Raw genomic sequence first — 15649 nt, forward strand, 5'->3', positions numbered from 1 at the left:
CCTGTTGGAGCTAACTGGTGGGGGCTTGGAAACAGGGTGACCCCCTTCCCCTATCTCCATGAGGGGTGGGGGAGAAAGAGACAGGACACAACAGAGGTCAGGACAGATGGAGCTTGCTGACAGCAGCTCCTGTCTCAACTTGCTGATCTACTTAAAAAGGCAATGCAGTTAGTGGCGTCACCTTACTTAAAGGGGCAAAACACATCTCACACACGGGGTGTGTGTTGGTCTCTTTCTGCCATGCTATCTCCTCTCCCTCCATTTGTGCTGTCTTGTAGAGTGTGAGGCTACATTAACAACAGTGTGTTAGTCATTGGGGGCTCAGCTGAGTGCTAGTTCATCATTTAGCAGTAAGCTGCTCCCTGGGAAATATCTCACCCTCTGACTTCACCACCTCAACCAAGCTTCACAATCATCGCTGTGTACAGTATTAAATTGTTTAAAACTTATAGTGTGTGTATGTGTGTGTATATATATCTCTCTCTCAAAAATATAGTCTTGTCTGGTGAAAAAAAATTCCCTGGAACCTAACTCCCTCCCCCGCATTAATTCTTACGGTGAAATTGGATTTCCTTAATATTGTTTCATTTAAAGTCACATTTTTCAGGAACATAACTTCAACATTAAGCAAGGAGTTACTGTTTCAATACCTAATTTTCCCACTTTTCCATTTTAAAGATCAAATTTGTAGATACACTGAAGACACAACTTCATGTGCTAATTGCACAGATTTTAACCACCAAATATATCGTCTATAAGTTTGTGCTGCAATATGAGCTTCTGATAGGTTTAGTGGGCCCTCAGTGCCAGAGAGACCTTGATATTTTGTTGGATTTGGTTCACAAGGTATAAAGGACCTTGAAGGCCATTAGGAACTTTAACATACCTATATATAATATGAAAAATAACTGGATGAATAAGAGAAAAAGCACTCATCTCTTGATTCAGCTCACGAAACTGTGTACTGGGGTGTAGCCTGTCTGTGTGTGTGTATATATATATATATATATATATATAAAAAAATATAAGGGATGTCAATTAATAGTTAATTCATGATTAACTCAAAATTAATAATTAAAAAATCAGTTGCAAATGCACTGTTAATAGAATACCAATTTAAATGTTTTAAGTATTAGGGAATGATTTTGTATATTTTTAAATATAGCAATTTCAGTTACAATGCACAGTGTACAGTGCTCACTTTGATTACAAATACTGTATTCGCACTGTAACAATGACAAAAGACATTGTATTTTTCAGTTCACCTCATACAGGTACAAGTACTGTAGGGCCACCTCTTTACCTGGAAAGTGCCACTTCCACATGCAGGATTTGTTACCTAACTGCAGACAGGGGGCGCTGCCCAGGAGCGGCCAGGTGAGTCACTCCTACGCGCGCGTGGTCTCCGCGGCGCCCTGCACTCACCGGGCCGCTCTCTAAAGACCCGCCTTTCAGCGCCGCGCGCTCAGCTTGCGGAACAAGGCTGGTCCCCTTCCCGCCGCCCGGCCTGTCTGAGCGCCGCCTCCACCCGAGGTGACTACGTGTCCCAAGCCCCTTTGCGCAAGGCCGAGCTCGCGAGAACTCTCAGTGATAGCCGAGATCCGAACCGGCTTCCTGTGAATCTTCTGTTTTGTTAAAACGTCAATTCCCGCGGAAGCGCTTCGAAGTCGGTTTTCCCTTCCCAGCTAAGGGTCATCGTCACGGCAACGCATGGGGCGGAGCCTGAAAGCTGGACCAATCATATGAGAGCATTATACGAAGCTGTCCAATGGGAGCACTGGCGGGGCTCTATTTGAAGCTGAGGGCGGAGCGCTAGCGTAATAGTGTAGTAGCTGCATCAGGAGGCGGAAGGGTTGTAGGGGTAGTTCTCACTCCTCGCTCTTACAGCCCGACCGTCTCCAGTCAAGAGCTGCCGTCCTCATGGCGCTGGTCCGGCGCGCTGCGGTGAGTGCGGGCCGCCGGCCCCGAGCTGCGGGGGACGCGCTGGAGCGGGCCGGGTCTGCCGGGAGCGGGCTGGAGAGCGCCCGTGCGGAGGCCGCTGCCGTCAGGCTAAGGTGACGGGGCACTTCAGCGTCCCTCTGCGTAGCCCGGCTGGCGCCGCTCGGGGGCTGCGGCCCCCGGCTGCACGTGGAGCCCGAGCAGCGCTAAGACTGTCTCTTACGCTACCTCAGCTGCGATACTTGCAGCCCGCCTGCTGCACGGCCATCTTCGTGTCGACACTTGCTGCCCCTCCAGAGGGGCTTTTCCCGTTGCTATAGTGAATACACCCCCTTGGGAGCTGTAGCTAGGCCAGTGCAAGAGTGGTGCCTATAGCGGGGGTTAGGTTGGCTTAACTGCATCTCCCTGGGGTGGGGCATTTTTCACGCCGGTGAGTGATGTAGTTAGTGTTAGGTGTAGGCAAGGCCTGCGTGGTTTCCCTGGGACAAATTAGACCTGCAGGGTTGGGGTATTGCTCTCAGTTGTGTCTGTCAGGCAGGAAACTCAGCAGATGGCAAGAGCGGCCGTTATGAGCATGTTTTCCTGTGGGAGCAGAGACACAGCTGCTTGGGTATCGAACTTGGTCTGGAGACAGCATAAGGATTTCCCAGCAAGTAAAATGCCTATCTTTTTTCCTGTTCTCAGGAATATGGGACTGTTTGCATCGTTTGAAGCAACAAAGAGTCCTGTGGCACCTTATAGACTAACAGACGTAATGGAGCATGAGCTTTCGTGGGTGAATACCCACTTTGTCGGATGCATCTTTTGCATCACTCAGAATAGAATACACTTGACTTTGGCCTCCTGTTTCCTCATGGAAACAGTGTTGCAAAATCCCAAATATGGGCAAACTGCTCAGACAAAAGGGATAACAATTTAACTTCTACCTTGTGACCACTAAAATGTTCTTTCAGCGAAGTAAGTTTTCTCATAAGACTTGTGCATATGTAGATGTTACCCTTTCTAGGGTGATGCTTTTTTACCTTGTTGAAAGCTATAGTTCTTATGAAAGATTCCTAATATCACATTAACAAAAAAGAAGGCTGGGTTTCAGTAAGGCTTTTCAGGGCTTGGATGCCCTATCTAAAACTCAAACAGGGGAGTACTTTGATGCTTTGAAGTACAGCATGTACAGGAATAACTGTGACAGACAACAGTGTCTTACTATGCACTGTAAAAATGCATAAGGCAGTAATTCCCTCTTTAGGTGATGACATAAGAGAACCCAGTTTGGTCACTGGATCATCTCCATGGAAATTCAGCTTTAGTTACAATTGGGTGGACACACTAAAATAGCTAAGCTACAGGTGAGCATTCTAAAATTGATGCTAAAAAAAAAAGCATGGTTTCCAGTGAGGAAGAAGATTTGGGTAACATCATCTTTAATCTCTTTAAATGTAATCAGTTTTTAATTGCACTCTCTGTAACAAATCTAATCTAATTCTCCTTTATTTACCTTCCCATCCTGCTGAGCAGATGTGTGCTGTGAAACAAAACATGGTGCAGCGGCACATAGTGTTACTGAGGGTGCCCAGATATCATGGTGGTGGGGTGACTTTATGAGATTAGTAATCTGAAAGTAACTAATTCTGCTTACAGTTGTCTTTAGCTTTTTTTAACCTTGCTTACAATTTTCCCTTGCAGATTACTAGAGGGGTGGAGAATGCTATGACAGGACTTAACAACAAAGCCAAAAGTCAAGTAACTAACAAAAGGGCTGCTTTGGAAGAGATTGGGAACAGAGTTACAACCAGAGGAACACATGCAGCCAAGGTAAAGCTGTAGTTCAACTCTAGCTGTCAGAAAAGTAACTTATTAGTTTTGTGTTAACTGTTCTTTCCTCTGGTAGAAAACAGAGAGCTTCAAAGTACCTGTAAAAACTACAAAAGGAGCTACTAAACCAGCAAATGTAACTGCACACCTAAACCTTCAGCTGCACTGAATTAACTCTCAAAGAAGAGACTGTTCCAAAGGTAGGAAATAGCAAATTCCTATGCCACTCTCCAGTTCCTAACCTTTGGTCCTCCACTCTAGCCCTTTCTAGGCCAGAGTTTTAACACTTAGTCTATAGATGTGCTCTATCCCCCTTTTCAGAAAAAGATCAGACTAATTTTATATTTTTCTTGGCTTTAGTCTATTATCCCAAGACAGTTGCTACTGTGAGCTGTGACATTACACTACCCAGTTAAGACTTGCAAAAGAACTTGTCAGATCATGAAATATATCTAATTGGATAAAGGCCTTATAGGCTCAAATATTGTAGGTATCTTAAACCTAAGACAACATGCCATTTTGGTGGCTGCTGGCCTAGTTTGTATTACAGGCAAACTCAACTCATGTGAGGGGTATGGGGGAAGAGGCTTAAAATCAGAGACTTAATGCATGAACCTCAGTGACTATATAATCTGTCTACTAGATTCGGTCTCCAACCCCTATGGATGTATCCATGAAAGAAGAGGACCTATGCCAAGCTTTCTCTGATGTGCTGCTTAACAACATAGAGGATATTGATGCTGATGATTGGGAAAATCCTCAACTCTGTAGTGACTATGTAAAGGATATTTATCTGTATCTGAGGCAGCTTGAGGTATGGATGCCTAAGTACTACACATTCGAGTGAAATTAAGCTTTCAGTCTGTTTCATATTGATCTCTTTAACAGCTGCAGCAATCAGTACGTCCACACTACCTCAATGGGAAGGAGATCAATGGGCGTATGCGTGCAATTCTAGTTGATTGGCTGGTTCAGGTCCACTCAAGGTTTCAGCTCTTGCAGGAAACACTGTATATGTGTGTTGCAATTATGGACCGCTTCTTACAAGTAAGTATCTGAAACATAAGTCTGTACAATATGTGCTTGGATCAAGAGACTCATTTATTTTAGTACAATCTAAAATAACTCTTGTCTGTTTATGGATTCTGGGTTACAGATCTTCCAGGCAAACTTAAAATCTCTTAACCTATAACTTTTTCTACATGAGCTAAAATGGAGGTGGAAGGGGGAGTTCTGACATAACACAAGTTATTCTAGGGACACAAGTGTATCCTAAGGCTAAATCTAGATAAATGTACTGACTCACTAAATGGAAACACATACCTTGTGCTTGCTGAAAGGTAATACATCACAAAGATTAAACAGTTCTCTAAACTCCTGTTACCTTATACAGATTCACCCAGTATCCCGTAAGAAGCTTCAGCTGGCTGGTGTTACAGCATTGCTTCTTGCCTCAAAGTACGAGGAGATATTCTCCCCTGATATTGCGGATTTTGTTTACATCACTGACAATGCGTACTCTAGCTCTCAGATCAGAGAGATGGAAATGATGATTCTTAAGGAGTTGAATTTTGACTTGGGACGCCCTCTACCACTTCACTTCTTAAGGAGAGCGTCAAAAGCTGGTGAGGTAGGTACTTCCGCTAGCTATCTTAAAATCCTCCTGCATATGAGATGCTAGTATTGAAGGCATGGAATGTCAGGACTCCCATTAATAACACTGTTTAGGCAGTGTAATCTTACCTCATGACTTAAAGCATGATGAGCTAAAAGAGGCTCATGGGTGCAGGAAGGAGACCTTCTGGTAGGTGGGCCATGTATATAGCTGAATGCTGCTTATAGGAAAAGGACAGAGCAGTATTGAGTTGCTTGACTCCATGACCACAAAGTAACTTATCAACCTTTGCTGCAATTCATAACATGAATGTCTCAACTTTTACAATCATATTGAGGCTTCTGTTCTGTCTTTTTTTAAAAAAAGATACTAAAACTGTGGCTGTAATGTATTGTGAGCTGCTTGTTGTAAACTGAAGGGAGACAAGGAATTAAATTTAATAGTAATAGTTTCACTGGCCAGCTCAGCCTCTGCCTTATCAGGTGAAAATGAGCAATACCAAGCTTGCTTTTGATAGTAACTAATCCATTGTCTTACTCTAGCCTCTCTTTAGGCAGAGGTGGGACTCTGCTCATTTTCAAGTCTGTTATGCTAATATGCTGCAGTGCTTGTTGCAAACACTACAGTGACACATGCCTGTTAGACTGAACTTGAGCCCTGCTAACTTCCGGAGAAGGAAGACAAGAGAACCTTACCTGTTTTCCCAGGTTAAGTGGGAATTTGGCATCTTCCACCACAGTTGCAAAGACTTGTATGACCGAAGAGAACAGGCTCAATAACTCTTTTCCAAACAGGAGGAAGAACATAAAGTAGAATTAACCTGGACCACCTTGATGGTCCTATTAATGAAGTGACAAATTTCATGAACTAACAAGCTGTTGATCTGGCAGGCTGATGCTGAGCAACATACACTAGCAAAGTACCTGATGGAGCTGACACTTATAGACTATGATATGATACCACCATCATCCTTCAGAGATAGCAGCTGCTGCCCTATGCTTGTCTCAAAAGGTTCTGGGGCAAGGCGAATGGGTGAGTTGCTTTCTTGATTTGTTCAAGACTACAGAATAGACTGCTGTCAAACTTCTGAAGCATGTAGGCTGCACTCCAACAGAATAGTGAGGTAACTTCAAAGTATATGTGGTAGCATAAGTAATCCAAGAAATGTAATTAATAAATGGAACAGTTGTAGCTTGTTGCCCTTAAGCATTGGCATGTTCAGGCCTATCAGTTGGAAGGCTAGACCGCTTCTTTGTCACAGTGCTACTTAGTGCACAGGCCCATACTAGCTAAGTAACTAAATTTATCCTCAGGAAAAATGGGCAGGAAATGCCAGCTTGACCACTAGGTCACATGCCTTGAGTATCTTCCCTTGCATTAAAAGGTCTCCTCTGATTCAAAATGTCCCTTGAGCACTAATGGCGAAGCCTGGTAGTAACTTTCAGTCAGTGAAATGGCTTTGGTCAGTATCTGAATTCCACCTCAGAAAGCAATGCTTTCTGATATTACAAAGAATGGTGATTACATGATGAATTCCAACCACAGCAGCTGAACTTCTAAACAATCTGCACTAACTTGTTAGCTTGGTTTTACAGCTTTTGCATAGAACCAGTTCTTGGACAAGGTAGGGAAACGTCACGTCTAGGAAATAATGTCAGGATATTGCAGTAGACAACGTGGTACATGTTACTAGGAAAGGCAGTCAAAAGTTAAGTGTCTGTTTGTAGCCCTTGGGCTATTTTAAGTAGAAAACTTTGCCCCTGGATTATGAACAAAACATGTTTGAGTTGTGCCCTGCAATTTTAGTGTTTGAATCAGCCCTGCTGTTACAGGTGACCTCTTCTCCTAACTGCTTTGTGCAGCACAGGGGCTGGAAGTGTGCTGAGTAGCTGCTTAGCAACTGAGGATTTTCCTGCCAGCTGAACCTGCTCAGCACACAAGATTCAAGAAAATCTGTGGCCTCCTTAATGCTCCTGAAATATGGTTGTAAGGGTTTCATATCTGTAAGTTGGATACCACTACTCTATCCTAATAGCAAGGATGATTCTGATCTAAGCCATGCATGGTAAAGCTCTAATGTCCAGTCTAAACTTTACTTCAGTTAACTGTAATGAGTTAACTGTAGTGCCTCAGCAGTCATACTCTGTTTTAAGATGCTACTCTAGGGTTCTGACTAGTCTTGTATTGCAGGGTGTAAAGCAGCACTACTACACTGGGTATACAGAAGACAATCTTATGCTAATTATGCAACATATGGCCAAGAATGTAGTAAGAGTAAATGAGAACTTAACAAAATACACTGTAAGTATATGCTAAGGGCAAATATCTAATTGTTTGAAATGTTAAGTAACACTAATTACTTTGACAGATGTCTGCTTCATTATTGCTCTATAAGAGTATGCTCTTGCTTAATAGTCAAGAGGTAGCAACTTCTTGACCCCTTTTCAAAGTGCTTCAGTGGACATGGGTAGGTGGCTTAACCACTTAGATCAGATTAGTAGTATCTCAAGCATGGCACAAAACAATGTAAACTTAACAGTCTCTCTCATTCCTACAGGCCATAAGGAACAAGTATGCAAGCAGCAAACTCATGAGGATCAGCACAATTCCTCAACTGAACTCCAAAACAGTAAAAGATCTTGCTTCATCTCTCTTGGGATAATCCTAGGTAGACCATTCCTACTCCATGCACTTTGTCAATATGAGCCTAACTGAGGCACAACTGCTGCTTTTGTACATAGCCATCAATCTTAGTACAGACACCTCAGATTCCCTCTGAAAGCAAACTTTTAAACTTGCCCTCTAATACTCTCGTATATCTAGAAATAAAGCTCCTTTTTTAAAAAAAAACAACTCTTCTCTCCCTGGGCATTACTTATAGTAAGTGTAGATGGTGCTTGTGAGAACATGACTTTCCTAAGAAATGTGAAACTTCCTTAATCAGTAAACTTTGGGTAGACTTGAGATGACTCTCATAGCGTGTAGTTGATATGACATGAATCTGGCAAACAGGAGCGTGTCTAGATGTAATCTCCACTCAAACTGGAGCAGCCTGGCTTTTGTTGGGGAGAAAGATTTAAATCTACAGTTGTCCCAAATTGCGCACGGTAGTATTAAGATATAGTAAGAAGCCCAAGTCTTGCAGATGCATCTCTGCATGTATGTAGTTGTAATCCCATGACCAGCTCCTTGAATGTCTACATTTATGAGTAGAGTTAACCATGCCTGGTGCATGATGCGTGGAGGCCAGCAGAAATGGAGCATCTGTAAGCTGTACCTTATGCCAAGACAGTTACTCTTGCAGGGCTGAGCTGCCTGGAAAATGGAAAAAATCATCCACCCCTCTAGGTGACACTAGCTTAATGCCAGTCATAACTAAAGCTTCCTACTGCTAGCAGAAGGAGGAAGATAGTAGGAAACTGGCAATTAGAGTAAAGAAAAGGGTTCCTCCTCTAAAAGCTGCTAGAGTTAAGCTAGTTCAACTACTAGTCAGTTCATAATGAACTCTTACAACAAATTACAATGGATGGCCATGGGGCTAGAGAAAGGATGTGATTTGGGTGCTCACCAAGGAGGTAGGAGACCCACTTGATTAGGTACCAGGGTAGGGACTTGAATTTGGAGCAGCTTCAACAGAAGACAAAACCCTGCCCCAGAAATCTCCTCCTCTATGGGCTAGAGTGCTTTCCTGCAGTGTAGGAAACACAAGTTCAAACCTCTTCCAAAGTCCTGAAATAGGTTAAGGCCTAAACTTTCAGTAAATTTCATGGCAATTCAAGCAGTTCCAGGCTACTCACAACTTCTTTTGGGAGAGAGGGTTAAAAGCTGCTACTCTGAACAACCTTCCTTATCTCTATACTTGCATCTCTTATGCTCCACAATAGGGCTACTAGGAATCTGCTGCAGTGGCCATATGGCTGTGGGATAGCATCTGAGATCACAGCATACACAGTACCCCCTCCCTTTAATGGTTTGCCTTGAGTAGAGGCTTGTCTACAGCTGGAATCAGTCAGGAGCTCTTTTGCAGTGTCTCTGAACAGGGAACTAGTCATTTAATTTAGACTTTAAATAGATTCCCTATCTTAATCAGAAACACCTTCCTGGGGACAAGTCAGGGGGTTAACAGTGTTTGCTAGTATTGTAAACATGTCACATACACAATGAAGAAGTAAATTAGCAAAACTATCTCAACAAAAATCAGAACGTCCTTCTCTGTTTATAGTGGATTTAATTGTTAGGCCACTTCTTGAATTCATGGAAGTCTATAGCATAGGCACAGTGGACTCTATCACCGTAATCATAATTGTATATCTTGCATTGTCACTCCTCCATTAACATGGGCAGGTAGGTGCACAATAAAATGGCAGGTGATCAAATTGAGGCAGGGCCTTAAGTATACCTGTCTTAATTAACTAATATATTGTACAGTGCACTGAGTGACGCTGCCCTGGCCAGCCCAAACCATTTACTTCTGTTACATTGGGCAGGGTCTGTGGAAAATAGTTTTGCCTCCCCTAGTGCACTGATGGTGACACTAAAGGTAAATGTTTTGGTGGTGACAATTTTACTGCATGCTACCTGGTCAGTGTGGCTGCCTGAACCAGTTTCTATTTACATCACTGTAGTGATGAGGAGACCTATGCAGACCAAATTCCCTCTAATCAGTGCTATACAACAGAACAAGTTTGAGTACTTTAAGGGGGAAGGAGCCATATGTTGACCCTTCAAATCTGTTATCACAACTCTATTTGTAATCTCTTCTTGTATTTCATCTGGTGCCTATTGCCAGATGCTGCTTCTCTATGGTGAAGTTCCTATGCTGAGGCATTTCTACTCCCTGCTCCCCTGGACCTAGTCTAGGCTGAGCCAGTTACAAGGAACACACTTCTAAAACTTGTTCACCAAAACACTATCCTCTCCTCCAAATGCCTCTTGGAGTAGAAGTTAGCTTACTTTTCCCAGGTGATAAAAATAATACTTCTGAAACCAGTCTGTGCCCCCTTTTTAGAATAGTGCCTTCTTTTATAAATGAACCTTTGGTCAGCTGTCCCTGTCTCTCCCTTGTTGGCTGTTCCTAACTGGCCTCTCACTTTTGACTTTGGATTGTAAACTGCTGGGGCTAAGCCTGTGCTTGGTTTGGCTGTTTCTGTACAGTTTCAGCACATCCTTTTAGGCACTTAATCTACAACCAGTGCAATTGTGGAGGGACATTGCAGTACTTCCCTCTAACCCAGTGGTGGGAACCTGTGGCTAATCAGGGTAATCTGATTGCACAGGCCGTGAGATGTTTTGCTGACATTGGCTGTCCACAGGCACTACCCCCCACAGTTTCCCAGTGGCCATGGTTTGCTGTTCCCAGCCCATGTGAGCTGCAGGAAGCAGGGGCTAGTGCAGCCCTGCAGCCTGCCACTTCCTGCAGCTCCCATTGGCCAGGAACGGTGAACCATGGTCACTGGGAACTGTGGGGGGGGGGAGGGGAAGTGCCTGCAGATGGTCAATGTCAGTAACCTGTCTTGTGGCTCACAATCAGATTACCTGATGGGCTGTATGTGGGCCACAGGTTTCCTACCACTGCTTTAACCACTCATACATGGGCTAAGAGGAACATTCAGTATATCTGTCTTCAGAAGAAAGAGCCTTTTTATATAGTTGTAGACCCTATTGCTTCCTTCTCTGGAACTCTGTGCGCTGGCAGCTTAGTTATCCATTCTGAAAAGAGAGTTTCAGGTACTCATGCAAGCAAAACAGACACATTACAAATTTAACAAACCAACTCAAATCATTGGTTCCTGTATTTTATTGAGGGAGTGTCAGGAGAAAAAGATAGATGCTGACAATATCCGCAGGGTAAACAACAGCCATTTTAAATGGTGAGGGAGGCAACTGGGCTTAAAAGCATTAACATTGGTTTTATCATTAAAATAATAGTGCGTATTTGAAAGTACCTGGCACAAACCTAATAAAACTACCTTATGCATAAGTACAGTGAATACTACATTGTACATTCATACATATTTCTACTATATTAGAGTTTTTATATACAGTATATGATCTGTTCCTATACATGTACAGCTCAGGGGAAAGAGCTGCTTCCTGTAACAGGTAGAGCATTAAACATAAATCCAACATGGGCCAGCCATATTCTTCTATAAATCATGGAGAAGGCAGCATTGTAGAGCAGACAGGGTTGGGTTGTTTTGGCAGTGCCTTTTGGAATCCCTAAACTTTACTGGCAAGCAATAAACCAGCTCCATTACACATCTGTACAGAACTATTTAAATATACCATCCCTTATCCTAAATCAGTGTGACATGTAGCAGCATTCTTACCATGGTCCCCAGAGTGAGCCATATCAGAGGAAATGTGCATAAGGCCCTCTTCATTATATATATACACATACATACATATATATGTATAAAAACTAAAGGCACTTGTTAAACACAACCCTTCCAAAGTCCCTAGCCCCAGATTGCAAAGCACTGTGCAGTTTTAGGAAAACTAAGGACTACACCTTCATTCACTCCGCACTAGAAACAGGTTTAAATATAATAAATAATTCATTTTTCACTACTTCCATACGTGTATCTGAGGCATAGATTTGCACATTTGCTTTTTGGCCAGTAAACTGAGTGACTTTTTTCTTGCTTGTGTACAACTTCACTGGTGAAGATGCTGCTAAGAATTATAGCCTCGGAGAACTGCCATTTGTCCTCATGTGAGAGAGGGAGGGGAAAGCATCTTATTTTTCAATTATTGGTAATGTCACGCTATCCTTCATTTAACAAAACCGCCTTAGTATTTTGTTATATCTTGGTCACATAGTTGTTGGGGAACAGTCCTTGCTTCCCTCGTAATCTGCCTGTCCACCAGCCTGAGGGATCTGTGACAAGAAGAGCAGAATGAGCAGTGAGGTGCTAGAAATCCTTATTTCATGTTCAGCCCCCCTCCTTTTTAGCCTTCTTTTAATTGATGTCCATTTGGTGCAGACTGGCAAACCCTTCCACAGCTACACCTTAGCGACCAAATACAAAGGGCTCTGAGAGCCTGGATTGGCTAACCTGGACACACTGCAAGGCCTTAGCCATTCACTTGGGGGGAGGGAGGGGATTGGTGTTGGAACTGCATCATTAATTGCTTTTCAGCTGATGTGCTTTAGCCATTGTCATGGTCTTATACACACAACCAGAGGCAAAGGTGGGGCACTTGATTTTGAACTCCACAGTGGGGAATAAATATTCATTATCTTCAACTGAGCAATCTAGGGTGGGCACAATACAGGTGTGAAGGCTCCTCTTTATCCTGCCTGTCCCAAAAGCAGGCCTTCTATTGCTTCAAAAAATGCAGGAGTCATTCTCCAGGAAAATGTCCAGGCAGTTAGCTGTAAAACCCCCCCATTAACAATGACTGTGTATCCTGGGGATTGTGGAGCAATTTGTGAACAAATAAAAGCAGCAAAGAATCCTGTGGCACCTTATAGACTAACAGACGTTTTGGAGCATGAGGAGTCTATAAGGTGCCACAGGATTCTTTGCTGCTTTTACAGATCCAGACTAACACGGCTACCCTCTGATATTGTGAACAAATGACATTTAAAACAAACAAACCCACCAACCTCTTTACTTACCTTCTTTGATTATATCAATTATGTCATTGGCATTAAAACTAAGTTCATCTGTGTCCTGAGCATCATATGCATACAGTGCCCGGCACTGCGGTACCTGAGGCTTGGGTTTTGGCTGTGGTTTAGGTCTCCCTCCAGCTGGTGGGGGCCGGTTTGTTGTCTGCCTGCGAACACTGGGGGGAAGGGGAAGAGAGAGAAGAGTAATTGACAGGGCAAATACTTCAAGACCATAACTATCAATGTAAACTCAACCAACCCCACTGCTCCATTACATCATCAGCTCAGCCAATGAAAAGCACTTGCTGGATTTGAAGGCCACGCCCACCCACTTAGATTCCTCTGTAAATATCATTGTAGTTTTATAGATGAAAGACTTGTTAGGTCAGTGGCCCATCCATGTGCATGGAGCAGGCTACAGTCCTTTCTGCCCCCACGAGTTCTCAGAGGGGCTGTAGTAGACATTACATTACCATCTTCTGTGACAAACTCTAGGCAAAGAGGTAGGAGATTCCAGTTCTCTAAACACCTATCTGCAGAGTAACCTGATCATGTGATTCTGTGCTGCTTTACCTACATTAGTAAACTTTGCCTTGAGTCTGTGATTGCCCAAATCAGCTCTTCTAGAGCCTCTTATGTAGCACTTGTAATAAAAGAACACGTCACAGAGGGCTCACCATTTGCCTTTCCCTGCCCCCAAACACACAAAATACATTAAGCTGCAGGGTTCCCTTTGCCAAAGATGCTCTCTGATATGAAACCCCTTCCTTGCTCACACACTGGCAGGTGTGCCAATGCTATGATTAGGTAGGACAGTCATACTGCGCCTGCACTTGCATCAGCTCCTGGCGGGGGGAAATGTCTCTAATCTGTGTTCAAATGTGAAACAGTGGGTGATGTGGTATGACCTTACTGGAGTGACTACAAGCCCACCAGGTATCCAAGGTGAAGTGCAAGGGGAAGAGAAGAAGTGAGAGGAAAGGAAAGGCGCAGGCAGGAAATTGTGGATGAAAGCATATATATTGTGTGGAGTGTGAAAACCACAAAAAGCCCCTGCAGTGCACTAATGCAAAGAGTGCACTGATAGGTGAGGTGGCTGAATTGTGCCAGGGCAGTGTCATGCCAGGTTTATATTGTGCAGCTCTTGTTTGCTTGAGAAGCGCTGCATTTCTTAGGAGATCTATCAGTACGAGTGTGGCCTTAAAATATGCTAGTAAGTGGTCGTGCTTTTAACTTTGTAATGTGCTGTATGGGACAAAAGGTATGTATGTGGGCACGTTAAAATTCTGAAGCTTTAACAATGGCCAGAAAGACTTTTTCCTAATATGTTTATCTGCTAAGGGGATCTGCTATTGGTCTGGAATGTTTGTATTTGCTCAGATCACTGTTTGCTCTGGACAGATGATGACAGGCCCTGGGCCTCAGGGCAGAACAGTCACTAGGCTCCCCAAAAAGGGATGGCTGAGGTTTACGACACTACTTTTTATCCTATTGATAACACATTAGAACCCAATATACGTAAGTTGTGGAGTTGCTTGATGTAGTTAACTTTTTTTTTCCAGTTACAGCACCAGTATTAAATAAATTGTGATCTTAAATATAAGATGTAGAATTTATATATTTAAATTAAATACATACATTATGGAATGAAATTGGAGAGAATCCAGTGGAGGGCAATGAATATGATTAGAGGGCTAGGGCCCATGACTTATGAGGAGAGGCTGATGGAACTGGACTTATTTATTCTGCTGAAGAGAAGAATGAGGGGGGATTTGCTAGCAGCCTTCAACTACCTGTATGAAATCAATTCCTTATAGGTTATAAAGGATCGCATCTAATATATATGCTATGGAAGAGGAAGTTGAAATAAAACATGCAACACAAATTTTCATTGCTAGTTAAAATATTGGACTTTATCTGATCTTGAGAGGAAAAGTCACTTGTATGCATGTGCTGAATGTGGGGTTTTGTATCTTTGGACAAAGATCAATCTTAGTGATATACTGAACTGCCTAAAAACATCATAGCCAAAGATGCCTTCCTGAATATTGCTAGATTTTTTTTAAAGATACAAATATGTGAAATGACAATGGCATTCACTGAAGTGTGTGTGTGTGTGGGCGTGTGCTGCAGGACGCCTGTGCCAGCTGATGCCCGGCGAGCTGATGCCGGCTGTGCTGCTGGGCACGCTCCTCTGGCACAGCCAGGGCTTCCACATGGCCACCCAGCTGCCTTCACCGCCACCGGTAGCACCCAACTCGTGCCTAGGAGCCCTGCGGCCCACCTGGGTGATTTAAAAGGGCCTGGGGCTCCCGGCTGCTGCTGCCACTAGTGCAGCAGCGGCTGGGCCCTTTTAAATCACCCAGGCCCCTGGGCAATTGCCCTTTTGCTCCCCCATCGGCGGGCCTGGATGATGCTGTAGGAAGCATTTGGAGCAAATTACTAACAATCATTCACACTCTTGGGTTCACAGCTGCGAGTTCAGAGGAGGCATATCTGAGCTACGAGATTTTGGTTGCAGGCAGGGAGTTAGAAGGCCAGTAGGCCAGTTCTGTAGAATAAATGGCTGTATATCTTAAACTGGAACTCCCCCCACCACCTGCCTTTGGTGGTTCAGATAAAATGAAACCGGATTTTGAAACCCCCCACAAAGAGAAAAAAAAAAG

At 43.5% G+C, this 15649-nt stretch overlaps 2 protein-coding genes across 2 annotated transcripts in view; one reads left to right on the forward strand and one right to left on the reverse strand.

Annotated features, from left to right (window-relative positions):
* The first annotated feature begins 1731 nt into the window (after positions 1-1731).
* Positions 1732-8215, forward strand: CCNB2 (cyclin B2). Its single transcript, XM_030578746.1, is given in 12 exon segments — positions 1732-1944; positions 3622-3750; positions 3827-3893; positions 3896-3919; positions 3922-3950; positions 4394-4564; positions 4639-4797; positions 5144-5380; positions 6256-6324; positions 6326-6397; positions 7556-7666; positions 7923-8215. Coding segments are annotated over 12 exon segments (1197 nt in total). The 5' UTR covers positions 1732-1920; the 3' UTR covers positions 8028-8215.
* Positions 8216-10825: 2610 nt separating this feature from the next.
* The window catches only part of MYO1E (myosin IE), a 153409-nt gene continuing 148585 nt past the window's right edge, over positions 10826-15649 (reverse strand). The window contains 2 exon segments of the mRNA XM_030577662.1: positions 10826-12245; positions 12990-13159. Coding sequence (XP_030433522.1) covers positions 12169-12245; positions 12990-13159 — 247 coding nt within the window. The 3' untranslated portion in view covers positions 10826-12168.

Source organism: Gopherus evgoodei, chromosome 10, assembly GCF_007399415.2.
Source record: "Gopherus evgoodei ecotype Sinaloan lineage chromosome 10, rGopEvg1_v1.p, whole genome shotgun sequence".
In the NCBI taxonomy this organism is placed as follows: domain Eukaryota; kingdom Metazoa; phylum Chordata; order Testudines; family Testudinidae; genus Gopherus; species Gopherus evgoodei.